Raw genomic sequence first — 16,561 nt, 5'->3', positions numbered from 1 at the left:
AGATAATCCTTCCCCCCCTTTCCTTCCAACAAAGTACACACCTTTTGGTATTTTGCCGCCATCTGGAGAAAGTTTTTGGCAGATGTTAAGCAAACAACTTAGAATTAACTGTTTGGTGTATTCCATACTTCCCTGCTCTGGTGGCAAAGGCTCTAAACACCTTCAGGATGCCCGGAAGAGAAATGATGGGAAATGAAAGAGTTGTACAATTTCAGTGCTGCATTAATGACCACTGTCCAGAACACATATTAAATAAACATTTAATTTAAAATAAAACATTAACATTAAACATTTAATGTTAATAAAACATTAACATCAAACATCAAGTCTAGAGCCTGAGCTCTAAAGCCCACGAGCCACAACTACTGAGCCCGCGTGCCACAACTACTGAAGCTCACGTGCCTAGAGCCCCTGCTTGCCACATCTACAGAAAGCCTGCGAGCAGCAACAAAGACCAAACGCAGCCAAAAATAAATAAATAAACTTATTAAAAAAATACCCAAAAACATCAAGTCTATAAACATGATGTAAGACTTCTAACTCTGATTCTTCTAGTGCAGGCAGGCGCTTACGTCACATTACCTCTCCTCTCTATTGCACCTTCCGTCAACCTATTTTAAATCTCCTTAGAGGACAACCTTGAGAATTACTTTCTTTTTTGGACGAGAGCACACATCTGCGATGCAATGCATACGCTACAGCCATCTAATAACGCACACCTAAAAAATATAGTGGGTGTCACACTATATCCTTAAATACAAGTAATGATGCCCCCGGGGACATGGTGTTGAAAGTGAGGAAGGAAAGTAGGCTGGAGAAAGCGCTCATTTATTACGTAATACAGGATGAAGGTTAGTTTCGGGCCCTGGCAACGGGTTCCTATAACCATTCTTTAAATCTTTCAACTATAGTATTCAACTTGCTCTATTTTACAGACTAGCTAATAAGCAAGAAGAGAATGTGAAAAGAGAATGTTAAGTAAAATAAGATGGGCAAGAATTAGAATCTCATTCTCTCACAGATCAAAGGCAAGTGTCATTACCTTGAGAGCAGGTTAAAAAGTGTCGGTATCAATATCTGAGGACTTTTGAGTTTCTTTTTGTGCTGCAGTAATTCTAGGATGAGGGTTGTTCTTTGCCAGTAAGAACCTCCAACTTCCTGAACAGATTCTAGATCTTGTGATTTTCTGGGAAACAGACAAGACAAAAAGTTAGAAGAGCAAACATTATCAACGCTAATAAGTAAAAATTACTGTATCCGGTTATGCCCAATTGATGGGTATCAAAAAATCACAATGGTTCCAAAACATCCAAGGCCTGGGGGACAACAGTGTTCTCACTGCATTCATAGCTCTTACTTCTGCTGCATTTTCTGCCTCCTTGTTTGCTGAATTGTGCCTAAGGACTTAGTTTTATCTGGTGGCTCCAGTTCTATTCTGACTTGTTCAGCATTAACGGAAATCTGGAATATGAAGGAAGAATGGGTGATGACAGGATTCCATGGGTGAAAATTAGAGCAGTTTACGTTGATTCAAACAGATACAATGAACATGTTTCTGTCCACATTGTCCCCCTACAACCCTACAGCCCAGCCCAACCCCCAAAGGCAAATATCATTGACAATTTCTTATGTATTCTTGGGAAATTTTCCATATACCAACAGCTCTATAAAGATTAAACACAGACAGACAGACAGACAGACACACACACACACACACACACATGCACAGAGGAGCATATTATACACACTGCTCTGTGCCTTAATTTGTTCCACTTAACTCATCTTAGAAATCTAAGTAATTATGTTAAAATACTGAAAACTGCAGAATCTGGATACTAAGACTTTACCACACTATTATCTATTTTTGTGAAAGTATTTTCCTAAAAAAGCACAACAAAGCAAAACACTGAGTAACTAGGTGGTTATTCTGATCTACAGCTAGGTTTCAATATACATATAAACCAATGAGCAGATTCTCAATTCCATTCTATGTGTCATTAAACAACTATTTAATTCAAGCAGAAAAATCCACCACCCAGCTGAACATGGAGCCACCATTCACTCCTGTTCTTGCATAAGAGGGAGATTCTCCCTAATATGAATAAGATCCAAACTAACATACACCCTACGTGTTCAAAACTATAATTATTTCATACAATAAAAATAATGATGAAGACTTATAACGTTGATTTTGCACTTCTCTATGACCTCCTTTTCCATGATTCTGGTTAATGGGAACATCTGACTTCCTAAAAGCATTATAAAATGGAGGAAGCTTAGGGCTTCCCTAGTGGCGCAGTGGTTGAGAGTCTGCCTGCCGATGCAGGGGACACGGGTTCGAGCCCTGGTCTGGGAAGATCCCACATGCCGCGGAGCAACTAGGCCTGTGAGCCACAACTACTGAGCCTGCGCGTCTGGAGCTTGTGCTCCGCAACAAGAGAGGCCGCGATAGTGAGAGGCCCGCGCACCGCGATGAAGAGTGGCCCCCGCTTGCCACAACTGGAGAAAGCCCTCGCACAGAAATGAAGACCCAACACGGCCAAAAATAAATAAATAAATAAATAATAAAATCCTACACCGAATGTATAAAAAAAAAATGGAGGAAGCTTAAACATGGTGTTGCTTGGAAGAGAGTAAACATCAATAAACAAATGGCAGGAAGTTTGCAACTTACCCCTTTAAAAACACTGCTAACAGTCTGAGCACAATGTGAGTTTTTACAGTTCACCAATAAATCAAACAATGCGCACAAAAGCTTCTGCTGAACCTTTTCATCTGAAATAGCTGCAAAAAATGGCTTCGTAATCTAGAGGCAGAAAAAAGGCAATTGAGATAAATGAACAAACTTGAATTCCAAACATGATCTTTCCATCATTCTCTTTTACAATGTGAAACTGGTCTCCATTTTGTCAGTTTAAATGACTCATGAACATCATTCAGTTTTGCAAAATGGGTCAAATATATCATATTCCTTTAAGATATGCCCAGTCTATTTTCTTGAAGTAAAACATTACAGATTTTTGAAAGCCTGAACATGCTTTAGTTTCTGAAAGAAATCACTAACCTTTTCGAGGGCTGTAATCTGAACGGTTGGCATTCCTGTGCAAAGTTCCTTTGTTGTGTGCACAGCTTTTATAAATATATCTAGACTCTTCGGGTCCTTATGCAAAAGGGAAGCTGAATGTTCATTATATTTTCCCAGAATGAGATGCAGAGCAATGACCTCATCTTTCAGGACAACCGTGGGCTCCTTCTGGATCTTTTCTAACAGTTGCTCAATCATAGGCAGCAGCTGAGAAAGCACCATCTAAAGTTTGGAAAATTTATTAGTAAATAGTTATCTATATGGATACAAGTTTTTGCTTGCTGTACAAAGATATCCAAAGATATGCTGCAAGACTGCAAGCTTAGCCTGGAGAAAAAAAAAACAATAAAATAATGACCTCTTAAGACACAGGGATAGCTATTAATCCAACTAAGGCACCCAGGTCCCCTCTGACAGTTCAGTCTATAACAGTCAAAAGCTCCAAACCCTTTAGAGATGACAGGAAAAATAATCTGTGAGCATCCTAACACTTTCTGAAAACAGGAAATACAAACTAAAGTTTTGGACTATAAAAATAAATTTTAGTTTTTCTACACTACATTTCCAATGCTGTGTAATTAATATTAATTAAAATTATGTATCTGAAGTCTTTAATAACTCAACCAGGAGTCAGCAAATTACGGCTTGCAGGCCAAGTTCAGAGGACCATCTGTTTTTGTCAATTTTGTTTACTGAAACACAGGCATGCTCATTTGTTTACATACTGTCTGAGGCTGCTTTCGCAATACAATGGCAGAGCTAAGTGGCTGCAACACAATCTGTATGGCCCACAGAGCCTAAAATATTTACTACTTGGTTTTTTACAGACCAAGACTGTCAATTCCTTGTTTACACCAGGGACGACACAGAGCTGATAAAGGCCATCTGTTTGCTGACAACAGGACAATATAATCAAATGGCTTTTACTCCATTTGATCCCTCTTTTAGTCTTCAAGTTGCAGTCAGTCCAAGAACGGTAAGGTCCACGGGCATTTTTGGAACACGAGGATGAGGAGCAGTTTTTCTGTACCAGCACAAACCACCACACAAACATGTGATTCACAACCTCTTTCTTTTGAATCACAGGCTTCCTTGACAACATAATGACAGCTTTGGATTCTCCCCACAGAAAAATGTACAGCCACATACATTTTAAAAATGAGTAAATGATTTTGGAATGTGCACAGACTTTTATGTTCAAATATATTATTTTGTGGAGGATTTTCACCTGAAGAACAAACAAAAACTAACAGTTTTTCAGCAGTGCATTGCCAGTGTTTTTCCCTGTGTAACTGTAAAATTCATTTAAAATCACATCAATGATGAGACAGGGATAACACACAATTTTTAAATGGAAAGAAACTCACTAATATTTGCTTTTTGTATCCTGTATCTCTTTTCTCCACCTCAAGTCTTCCCCCTCCCAAATTAATAAAATGTTCACGTCTGAGTGTATATATGCAACTCTCACAAAGTCTTACGCACACGTGAGCAGTTACAATAATCTTTAGTAACAACACATGGATTGGACAGCCCACTTAAATTGCACATACCTCACTGTTGACTTCTTGAAGTACTTTCATCAAATCCTTTGCAATATAAGATGGGCAACTATATACACAATAAAGTAGGTTTTTCAAAGTTTCAGACAACTTCTGATGAGATTTCAGCTTCTTTTCTCTCTGTAGTTCCTCAAATAAAGTAACCAAATCCTAGGATACAAAAAAAGAAAACAGGATTGGAAAAAAAAAAGTTACATGTACTACTTATGGAAGATTCTTTCCCAAATGATGCGACACTGCTCATGATTTTCAATACCCTTAATAGGAAAGGGTATCACTACCCATCAGGTAGCTTACTATCAAAAGCTAAACATTGGCCTTTTAGCCAGTAAAAAGATAGCAGAAATGAAACATGGCATTGCTATCTTTTTAAAATGGGGGAAGAAAGATGTGCAGACATTGACATATCAATTTCTAAATTCAATGACTTAGTCAATAAAAATCCCTGCAAAGCAGAATGTCAAGAAAGGAGAAAAAGGTTCATGTGTCCACACGGGCATACACACTCTCAATCTTCTTTGCTACTGAGTTTACCTGAGCAACATAGGTGGCATCTGAGGTGATCTCCTCTGCTTTAGGAACCACATGATCTATGACCAGATGAAACTGGGACGCCACTCCGCTGAGGGCCTGGAGACAATGAATGGCAGCCCTACGTACTTCTTTTATGGGGCTTCCCAGATTAATGAGTAGAGATGTCACCACTAAAACCAAAGGGAAAAAAATTTAAGTAACGATTCAAAACATTGAAACAGGGCTTCCCTGGTGGCGCAGCGGTTGAGAATCTGCCTGCCAATGCAGGGGACACGGGTTCGAGCCCTGGTCTGGGAAGATCCCACATGCCGCGGAGCAACTAGGCCCGTGAGCCACAACTACTGAGCCTGCGCGTCTGGAGCTTGTGCTCCGCAACAGGAGAGGCTGCGACAGTGAGAGGCCCGCGCACCGCGATGAAGAGTGGCCCCCACTTGCCGCAACTAGAGAAAGCCCTCGCACAGAAATGAAGACCCAACACAGCCAAAAATAAATATAAATAAATAAAAATTTTAAAAAAAAATTATAAAAGAAACAAAAAAACCCATTGAAACAGTATAAAACTTCAATAGTACCAAAGGGTGCATGATGCAAGTTTTCCTCTCAGCTCAAACTCCCTCTCTGAAGACCAGTCACTGTTTAATTATTTGTTTTCTATGCTAGAGAAGTGTTAGACATTTTCTGTTATATTCTTTTGAAAACATACAAATGAGACCATAGCATACATATCCTGTTCTGCACCAACTGCTATCACATCTCAATGTATATTGGAAGGGTTTTCCATATAAGTACATACATATCCACATTAAATATCCTTTTAAAACTGTATACAAATGCTCCATTGTATTTTACTTTACTGGTTACTGTATTTTACCTTACTGGTAAAAGTTTAGATTGTTTCTAGTCTTTTGGCATTAAAACTGCTGCAACAAACACCCTGTACATACATCCTTGCACAAGAGTGCAGAGGAAATAACCCATTTGTGCATGATACTTTGCAGATATTTTGTCCTGAATAGATGTTTGTTTTCACTTTCTTTTTGATGCGGAAATTTTATAGCTTTATAGAAGAATTTTTCTTCTAGTTTTACATGTTGCTTTGAAAGGCGCTCCCCACTCTAAAAGAGTTTTAAAAGTATCTACCTCTAGTACTCCACATTTTCTTCTAACACTAAAGCTAAGTTTTTTTTAATGTGAAATCTTTAGTTCAGGTGAAATTTTTGTCTAAGGAATAAGGTTAGAGTCAAGCTTCTTTAATGTTTGCAAATGGCTAGCAGATGTCCTGTTTAACAGTCAACCTAAGAACCCCACAGATCTGGGATGTCAGCTTTGTCATTCATACATCTCATTAGTATCTGAAACGTATCTATTTTTGCCAACTATGCTTCTAGAACCATGTTCAATAAAAATGATTAATTTAACAGGAATGCTTTTGTTTTGCCAATTACGTGGCAAAAATACTAGCTTTTGATTTGAGAAGTATTTTCATCATGTTACTCCTACTCTGTCACTTAATAGGAGTAATTACTGATTTTTATCTCATGCCTTTTCAGATCTTTGGACATGATTATATGGGTTTTCTCTAGCCAATTATATAATAGAATATATTGTTTTGAACCAACTTTGTATTTTTGGAATGAACTCTGGGGAAATGTTTACTTTCTAAAATAATGTTGCTGGACCCAGCAAGTATTTTATTTAGAATTTTTGCATCATTATTAAATACAGCCATCACCTTTTATCTGTAAGGATGTTGTGCTGGTTTTAGACAAAGAATCTGGAAGCTTTCCTTGGTTCTATGCCCTGCCCAGTTCAATAACATTGAAATAACCGGCTTCAAGGACCTGGTAGAAATCAAGTGAATCAGGGTTTTTTGAAGAAAAGTCTCCAGGATAAAGAGACATCTAAATTCCTTTTATGGTAATTAGTTATTTAAGCTTTATTCCATACTATTTACTGGGGTAAATTTTGGTGATTTTTATCTTGCTAGAAATGATCCATTCTACATATACTACTTCTGGAATGCTAAGAAAGAGTGTGACAAGCTTTCATACTCTTCCAAGAAGGTCATATGAAAGCTGGAAATCCTTCCTGGTCTCCATGACATTAATTTATAAAGTAAAGCCAAAAATGAACAGCTGAGAAGTTGAATTCATACAAAGGGCAGCATCAGGCCATGATATCTGTTTGCTAAAATTCCCAGTAGAGTGGGGCAGAACTTTCAGAAAAAGCCAAATTCAAAAACAAAGTACTAACTACTATGGTTGCTATGTTCAAGTAAGTTACTGGAACCCAAGGTGGGTTAAACTACATTATTTAAGCAATCAGCTGTTAAGTATGTCCTTCCACTTAAAAATCTATGTGACTTCATTCTCCCAACTAATTTTTTTCAGATTTGAAATAGCATATTTTACATAAAAGCTGAAAAAAATACTTGAGTTTTGCTTTTAAACATGTAGATAAACTTACTATATTGATAAGGCATAACAAACCAACAGCAGCCTCCAGCTTACAAACGTTAAACTCTTATTCATTTAGCAAAGATTTGCTCTATGCAAGCCTGAGCTGGAATACATATTTGCACAAAAAGTAAAAAAACTGGTTAGATTCCCAAGCCACTGACAAAAAGTTAACTCATACAATTATATTAATATTGCAAACCCTTTTTCTTTTGCACAGCATAATATTTTCTTGTAAATATATGAAAACAAATACCAGCCAACACTTCCTAGACTCCTAAGGGAAAAGGTATGGCTGGAAGCTCACTGTGGATTCACAGTGGAGTGCTCTGAGGACCGGTGCAATGAGGAAGCGGCCCTCTACTTGAGGCCATGGGGGACTCTAGTGGTCCTTGAGCTTCCATGAAGAACAGAGCGCATCTCTCCTGTTTTCAGTGGAGTAACTGTGACATATCTAGGCAGCATAAATGAAAAAGTACTTCAGGAAGTGGGGAGGTGACAGAAGGCAAGACAGCAGGGGTAGGAAGGGAGCCCCTCTTGCAGCAATACCAGAGGAAGTTAGGTCCTTTGGTCATGCTATGTACAAAGAGGCATATATTCCTCAGAAGCCACTGCCTCTGATGCCAAAGGATAGAACGTTTCATACCTAATTAGAAAATCTAACTACTTATGACTTCGTTTTTTGAAAACTCATAAGTTTAACAGTAGATAACTATTTTAATAAACTATGGTATCTCCACACAAAATATTCTGCAGACATTTAAAAAATATATATAAGGGCTTCCCTGGTGGCGCAGTGGTTAAGAATCTGCCTGCCAATGCAGGGGACACGGGTTCGTGCCCTGGTCTGGGAAGATCCCACATGCCACGGAGCAACTGGGCCCGTGAGCCACAATTAACTGAGCCTGCGCGTCTGGAGCCTGTGCTCCGCAACAAGAGAGGCCGCGACAGTGAGAGGCCCGCGCACTGCGATGAAGAGTGGCCCCCGCTTGCCACAACTAGAGAAAGCCCTCGCACAGAAATGAAGACCCAACACAGCCACAAAATAAATAAAAATAAATAATTTTAAAATTAAAAAAAAAAAAAAATATATATATATATATATAATTCTATATTTATTAATATAGAAAGATGTTTACAATGTATTCATTCAAAAAGTTTAAAAAAAGCCCAGGACACATACTCTGAGAAAACCATAATTCAAAAAGAGTCATGCACCACAATGTTCACTGCAGCTCTATTTACAATATCCAGGACATGGAAGCAACCTAAGTGTCCATCAACAGATGAATGGATAAAGAAGATGTGGCACATATATATAATGGAATACTCAGCCATAAAAAGAAACAAAATTGAGTTATTTGTAGTGAGGTGGATGGACGTAGAGTCTGTCATACAGAGTGAAGTAAGTCAAAGAGAAAAACAAATACCGTATGCTAACACATATATATGGAATCTAAGGAAAAAAAAAAAAATTGTTCTGAAGAACCTAGGGTCAGGACAGGAATAAAGACACAGACGTAGAGAATGGACTTGAGGACACGGGGAGGGGGAAGGGTAAGCTGGGACAAAGTGAGAGAGTAACACTGACATACATACACTACCAAATGTAAAATAGCTAGCTAGTGGGAAGCAGCTGCATAGCACAGGGAGATCAGCTCGGTACTTTGCGACCACCTAGAGGGGTGGGATAAGGAGGGTGGGAGAGAGACGCAAGAGGGAGGGGATATGGGGATATATGTATACATATAGCTGATTCACTTTGTTATACAGCAGAAACTAACACAACACTGTAAAGCAATTATAGTCCAATAAAGATGTTAAAAAAAAAAAAAGTCCAGGAAATTCACATCCGAAAAACCTGAATAAACCTTCTTAAAAGTAAATCCACCTAAAAAAGGGACTGCAATATTTCAGTAAGTAGTGGAGAAAAAATTACATTCATGGGATTTAATTGTGTAGGTAAAACTTAAAATTGTATATCTATCTCACATATAACAAAATTTTGGTTACAACTGTAATTATGTGCTCTTTCAAGGAGCTAATAAAAGATAAATATTGAGAAAGTGTTCTGGGGAAAATGTATGGTCATTCACTTTGCTTTCACAGAACATTTATAACAAGTGATTTGGGAATAAAAAACTTAATCAAGAGCATGTTCAAATTCTCCACAGGCCACTGTCATTCCTCTGATACTTAAACGATTCTGTCATCCTCATCAACTTGCTCATCTTCAATCACTATAGGGTCTAATTCTGACAGATCCTCTCATCTGTCAATAGCTTTGCAAGTCAATCCACTTCTCAACAGCATGTTTATCAACTTCGTGAAGCTCTGCATCTTTTGCAAAATTTACAATTTACTTTATAAAAACAGAAGTTTTATTTTTGGGTGTTTCATCAGTGAGCGCCCAACCTGACAATTACTTTATACCTGATAAAAGAGATAAATCCAGGAGGGTTGCTTGAATGGAGACCAATTTTATAATTAATCAGTTGAATGCTGAATTGTATTATGATGGTTTGGCTTCCCTAGACAGCCCAGTTACTATTCAAAAAATGAACAGATGGATATTAAAAACCCATGATTAACCACCTGCCATTTTTATTATCTGTTTTGGTGAGATTTTGCCATTGACGTTTAGAACTTAAAAGCAATACTTAGAAGTAACCAAAAACAGTCTACAAATACACAAAAATACATATGCACACAAATACATACATATACAGACAGAAAGAGTGTGCACCCACACTAATAAAAAAATAAAAAGAAATTCTCCAGACTACGACCTTCACACAGCACACGTGGAGAAAGCATTGCCATCTGGTCACGACGGAACAGAACAACGCTACTTGTAGTACCTGGAGAAGATGCGGATGCCAGCTGATGTCTACACTGAGCCTTCTGAGAAGAGAGCATTGCAGAGCCCACATAAAGAGCTTGAGTCTGCAGCACTGTTGTCAGCCTGCAGTTAAGTGGATTTGAAAGGCTAGAACCATAGGTCCATAAAACAGAAAAGAACTTGAATAACTGGAAAACATCTTCTAGATGTACCTAAATTAAAAACAAAACACAATGAAGTTTAATTTAATTTTTACTCACAGAAGCTGGTTCCAAATCCTCTTTCCACTAGTGTACAATTACAGAAAACAACTTATTGCAACATTTTGCTTTGTCTAGTCACTTAAAATTATTCTCTGCTTGGTACTTTAACCAACTGGGAAGGGTGTGAAAGAATTCAGACGACTCACTATACTTTTGCACTTGAACACATTTAACAACAATGGAAAGGATGAGGTCGCCAAGCAGAAAACCAAGACAAAAGTGATGTCGGGAAGCCTCACTAAGAAAGTACCGTGAGGGTGGAGTGAGCAGTGTCAACTGTGTCAAATGCTGTCGAGAGGGCAAGTAAGACAAGAGCAAAGAACTGACCACTGGGCCTGGCAGCACGGAGGTCACGGTGCCGTGATGAAATCTCTTCACTGAGCGACTGCATATCCTAAATCACCTCTCTGAACTGCAGTTTCTCGTTGGTAATGACAGTAGTCAACCGTACATATCTGGCCATTGTGATTATTAAACACCTGAGCAGGCCTAACACATGAGGAGGCCGGCAGCAATGTCAGTCTACGTCCAACCTACCGACTGGTGTCACGAATCAGCACTGCTTTACAGGGTCTGCATCCATCACCACACACTCCTCACTGTCTAAAAGTCTACTTTCATGTTCATTAAAAACTGTCGGGCTTCCCTGGTGGCGCAGTGGTTGAGAATCTGCCTGCCAATGCAGGGGACATGGGTTCGAGCCCTGGTCTGGGAGGATCCCACATGCCGCGGAGCAACTGGGCCTGTGAGCCACAATTACTGAGCCTGCGTGTCTGGAGCCTGTGCTCCGCAACAAGAGAGGACGCGATAATGAGAGGCCTGCGCACCGCGATGAAGAGTGGCCCCCACTTGCCGCAACTAGAGAAAGCCCTCGCACAGAAACTAAGACCCAACACAGCCATAAAGAAAGAAAGAAAGAAAGAAAGAATCCTGGTCAAAAAAGGTGATGATTTACTTTCTTAAAAAAAAAAAAAAAAAAGAAAAAAAAAAAAACTGTCATAACTCAAAGAATCTACAACATCTTCTTCAAGGGGAGAGTCTGCCTGAAAAAGGTGAGCTGGTACCTTCATGAAAAGTTTCATCAGAACCCGAAAATGGACAGTGTCAGCACCACTGAGAACCATCTCGAAGAGCCCAATGAGCAAGCACAAGTAGTCTCTGCTGTCTTCGTTCAGCTGTTCAGGATTCCACCAGGTATCGTCTACGGGCATGTGAAGAGAAGGAGAAACGGTGCATAAACTTATGCAAATACACCGCTGGGAACTTCTCATTCAAGACAAAGAACAAGTTGTGGAATCAATAACTCAGTTTTCCACAGTATCGCATTCAAAAGATTCACAGCTTGTCCTACCTTTAGGAAAAGATTTAGGAGCCTTTAGTGTGTGAATAAAATTTTTCAGTGAAAACACGAGTAAAACTGAGTCCTCCACAGCAGTCCTCCGGGCAGTCTTGAGCTGTTCTACATAATGTGCCCACAGCTCCAATGGTATCCCTCTGTCCATCATCAGCTCAAAATTCCATTCCGAGGGGATCTCCTGAAATGTTAAAGGAAGCAAAAATAGCACAAGTTTAAAGGGGTTCTGAACATGGGTTATACAGATGGACTGCAATGGCTATATGACTGGTAATTTGCAAAATTTTGTCTATATGTGTATTTGGGTGGGGAGAGGAATAATAGTTTTAATCAGATTTTTAAAGAGATCTAACCATCACTATTCACAAGACACAAATAAGTTCATCATGGCTTCATTTTATCTATGTTTTCTTAAAACACCGTCCCTAAAAACAAATGTTATTCATATAATTTATCCTTGTCAAATAAAGGGTAGGTACGTTTCTAAACAGAAAAATAAGGTACTGGATTTCCGAGAGATCCTTAAAGGCACTTTTCTCATTTCATACTTTTACTGCTTATCTGAAGAAGGTACACGGTCAAATCCCCAAACTTGCAGATGATTCTAAACAAGAAGCAAAACGTTAAGGTGTTTAGATATTACACTACAAGCGCCAAAAGGAAGCATGAGAAATGGCGCAGGAAAACAACAAACGAGACTCCATATAGGTGAGCGCAGAATAATAACTTGGTAGTAAAATAACCCAAAGCCAGACTTTTAAGATAATGTCTCTGGTGAGGGATTTCATCGGCTCAAAGTGCTGCTACCGCCGAAAAGATGCTTGGGTCTCTCAGAAAGGGCATCAAATATAAAACCACCTGTTATCTACGTATGTATAAAACACTCAATTTGTCCACACTTTACCACTGAGAACAAATATAGTCCAGGTCACCACACCTTCAAAAAAATAAAGAAAGAAGTTAAGAAGGGCTCATCTGGGTATGTGGTGTGTATGTATGTATTTATTTGCCGCGCTACGTGGCTTGCAGGATCTTAGTTCCCCGACCAGGGATCAAACCTGGGCCCTGGCGGTAAAAGAGTGCTGAGTCCTAACCACTGGACTGCCAGAGAATTCCCTGGGTTACTTTTTAAAATATGAAGATGCAGTCTCTTAAAGTTTACATAAATTTAGCTATAATGGCTATGATCAGAACTTATAAAATCCTGAGGGTATAAGTGAACGTCAAAAAGATGGGATTTGTTGAGCAACTCCTACAACAAGGAACCCTCTGAAGTCTGGAGAACAAATAAAAACAAGACACTATTAAGTACAAGACACTATTCTATGGCAGATATTAAAAGAAATAATCTATAACCCCAAGGTGTGGTGTTTGGTAAAAATATCAACAACTGAAACATGTTCCTTAGTAAGACTGTCTAAGATAATAGTACACTGGCAAAATCCAAATTAAAATAATACAAAAGATCTATTCCAGTAAACAACAGAATGAAACAATACTTTATTCAAGCACTAATATATCTAGTGAATTCCTTACCACTAGACGTAGTTAAGTATAGCTTGGATAATTACCCAATAAAGACGATACAGGGGAGAGTCAACTATCAGACACCAACACCACAAACGTGAAATTCCATGATTCAATTAAATTTCTTGCAAAAGGAAGACAGCATCTAATCCACTATCTACTGCTACCCAAGGCTGCCTCACATTTCACCCCTAGAATACAAAGACTCAGCATCTCAGCCCCCGATTTTCAGTTCTGCTGTGATTAACAGGCCAGGCAGTCACTTTTCTAACATTCAACTTTCCAGAGAGTTTGCACTCCTTACCACTGTAGTAATGACACTTTCGAGCTTCTTTATTTTTTTCTGCAACAAACTGAAGACTCTTGTCGCAAATGGAAAATGAGTTTCTTTTAAAGACGAACAGCAGGAGACAAGTACAGCCATGATCACGTGAAAAGTCACTTTCTGCTTCAGGCTAAAGGACTCCTTTTCTCCAACACTTACTAAATCCTCCACCTTGAAAAATAGACAGACTCCGTGAATGGTAGCTCTTGGTTTGCACAAAAACAATTTTCTCTACCTCTGCCTATCTAGGTATTATGTATTTCATATTTAGAGTGAGATGATAAATATAAAACCTTAAAAAAGTAGTAAGCATTGATTTCTGGGTAACTATAAAAATAAATAATTTCAGAAATTATAACGAACACAACTGCACTTGCCAACTGGATGTTTGTATGCCTTTAAAAGATTTACTAAGGCAAAAGAAGATTTCTCCTTTTTTAGATTATATTTGGCGATTTTAACAAAAAATATGACTTTAATATTTTAAATGAGAGGAGAAAAGGTTAAAAAGTAGACATTATATTCCTACTGGTCCAATATACAACCAGGATGAAATAAATTACATAAAATGTTAAGGATTTCAAACAATCTGCAAAATATACTAAACACTATGTTTTTAAAACAAAACAAAGTACTCAAGAATGGACAAGTTATTTTAAAAAAAGAAGAAGAAGAAGAAGAATCTAGTAAAGCAAACACTGAGAATCCAATAAGATTATGAGAAGGAAACCCAGGGGGTTGACTTCGACAACATACCTACCATCTTTAACATTGAAGAGGGATCCCCTGAATTTATATTGTAAGCCAGCAACTCAATCATCTTCTGACTTGCTACACCAATTAGTTCTCCTGACTTTGTGCTTTTAATCACATTTTCAAGAGCTGTTTAAAAAAAAAAAAAAGAACTGAACACCAGAGGGCCCTTATGTTACTAACACTCACCTAAATATCACGTCAAGTAAAGAATTTAGGCAAAAGTTTTACAATTTTTCTACGAAGGTTTGCTTTTTATTTTTCTTTTCATAAAATTACGAATTCTTCAGTGGGTCAGTGTCCTTTTCACTGTATACTTTCCATATTAGCAAAATTTTTTTAAAATCTTGCTGGCACGTAACACAATGAACAATCTCAAATAACAATCACTGCCAATTTTTAATTATGGTTAGCTTCTTTTTTTAAAGTGTCACCTGTTCACTTTTTCTAAAAAACAACTGAATTTCTTACCTTCTTTCCAGCCTCTTAATAAAGGATGCAGAGAGCAAATTCCTGATTTTGATAAATATATAGCCATTTTCATCTCAGCAGATTCCATATCATCATTGTTGATGACCATAAATGGCAGCAGGTGCACCACCACCTGATTCGACAACTGATCATTTTCACTCAGTATCTCTGCTTTAATTAGTATGTCTGCTGCTATCTCAAGCACATTGTACCTAAAAGATACATAAACACATTTGGTTGAGACACATGAGAGACTTCAGTTCAGCAAAAAATCACTGTTACATTTTTCCAGCTCAACCGACACCATCCATCCTGGTCTCTTTACCAAACACATTATTGAGAAACATCAAGATATCACTTAAAATCCATGCTAACAAAGGAGTTATTTGGGATATTAATTTTAAACCAACTCTGTCAAATCTTTCTTTTTAAGAAATCATTAGGTTAACTATAACATAAAACATATCACACTATACATCTCAACTCCACTAGAAATCAGAGATTCACTCATCAGTTCAAAAAATATCACCTGAACACATACTATATGCTAAGAACTAAACAGGACACAAAAACCTGTAAGACATGCTCTCATCCTCTAAGGAGCTTAGTCACTTTTCCATGCAAAAAGCTTAGGTGCCAAAAATGAAATAACAAAAGCTCATCAAAACATTACAGAAGGTATCATGTGCCTCTAAGCTTATTTTTAATTTAATATATTTGTAATTGTTTTAATTATAAAGTGTAATATATTATCCTTGTAAAGTAGAAATACATTATATAAAGCAAAAAATTAAAGCTCCTTCCCATCCTACTTCCCAGATCTCAGTATTATATCATACATTATACACTTCTTTTTCCATTTTATTAAGAAAAATTTCAAACATAGAGAATACTACAACAAATCCATACAAACTCAAATAAAAGTGAACTTGATATAAGAATTTCAGGCACTTCCCTGGTGGCGCAGTGGTTAAGAATCCGCCTGCCAATGCAGGGGACACGGGTTCAATCCCTGGTCCGGGAAGATTCCACATGCCTCGAAGCAACTAAGCCCGTGCGCCACAGCTACTGAGCCTGCGCTCTAGAGCCCTCGAGCCACAACTACTGAGTCCGTGCGCCTAGAGCCCGTGCTCCGCGACAAAACAAGCCACCGCAATGAGAAGCCCACTCGCTGCAGCTAGAGAAAGCCTGCGCCTATCAACAAAGACCCAACGCAGGCAAATATAAATAAATAAATAAATATATTTATTAAAAAGAAAAGAATTTCATTAGTTTGTTTAGGAGATACAAATACATACCATCCCCTATTTTTTGAAAGTTCTGCTCTTTGAAAGAGATTCAGGAGATTTGAAACTGTCACTTCTGAACTAAACCGTTGTTTGAAAATCT

General features: G+C 38.1%; 1 protein-coding gene across 1 annotated transcript in view; it reads right to left on the bottom strand.

The window, feature by feature from the left end:
- The window catches only part of HEATR1 (HEAT repeat containing 1), a 48,152-nt gene that overhangs the window by 17,576 nt on the left and 14,015 nt on the right, over nt 1-16,561 (bottom strand). The window contains exons 14-27 of the mRNA XM_061182056.1: nt 16,471-16,559; nt 15,173-15,384; nt 14,709-14,830; nt 13,928-14,119; nt 12,094-12,277; nt 11,807-11,943; nt 10,499-10,691; nt 5,182-5,351; nt 4,639-4,797; nt 3,065-3,307; nt 2,675-2,806; nt 1,358-1,461; nt 1,043-1,186; nt 42-160 (exon numbers count right to left, since the gene is read on the bottom strand). Coding sequence (XP_061038039.1) covers nt 42-160; nt 1,043-1,186; nt 1,358-1,461; nt 2,675-2,806; nt 3,065-3,307; nt 4,639-4,797; nt 5,182-5,351; nt 10,499-10,691; nt 11,807-11,943; nt 12,094-12,277; nt 13,928-14,119; nt 14,709-14,830; nt 15,173-15,384; nt 16,471-16,559 — 2,200 coding nt within the window. The remainder of the gene's footprint in view (nt 1-41; nt 161-1,042; nt 1,187-1,357; nt 1,462-2,674; nt 2,807-3,064; nt 3,308-4,638; nt 4,798-5,181; nt 5,352-10,498; nt 10,692-11,806; nt 11,944-12,093; nt 12,278-13,927; nt 14,120-14,708; nt 14,831-15,172; nt 15,385-16,470; nt 16,560-16,561) is intronic.

Source organism: Eubalaena glacialis, chromosome 1, assembly GCF_028564815.1.
Source record: "Eubalaena glacialis isolate mEubGla1 chromosome 1, mEubGla1.1.hap2.+ XY, whole genome shotgun sequence".
NCBI classification, from domain to species: Eukaryota; Metazoa; Chordata; class Mammalia; order Artiodactyla; family Balaenidae; genus Eubalaena; species Eubalaena glacialis.
This window is presented reverse-complemented; position numbering and strand designations above follow the sequence as displayed.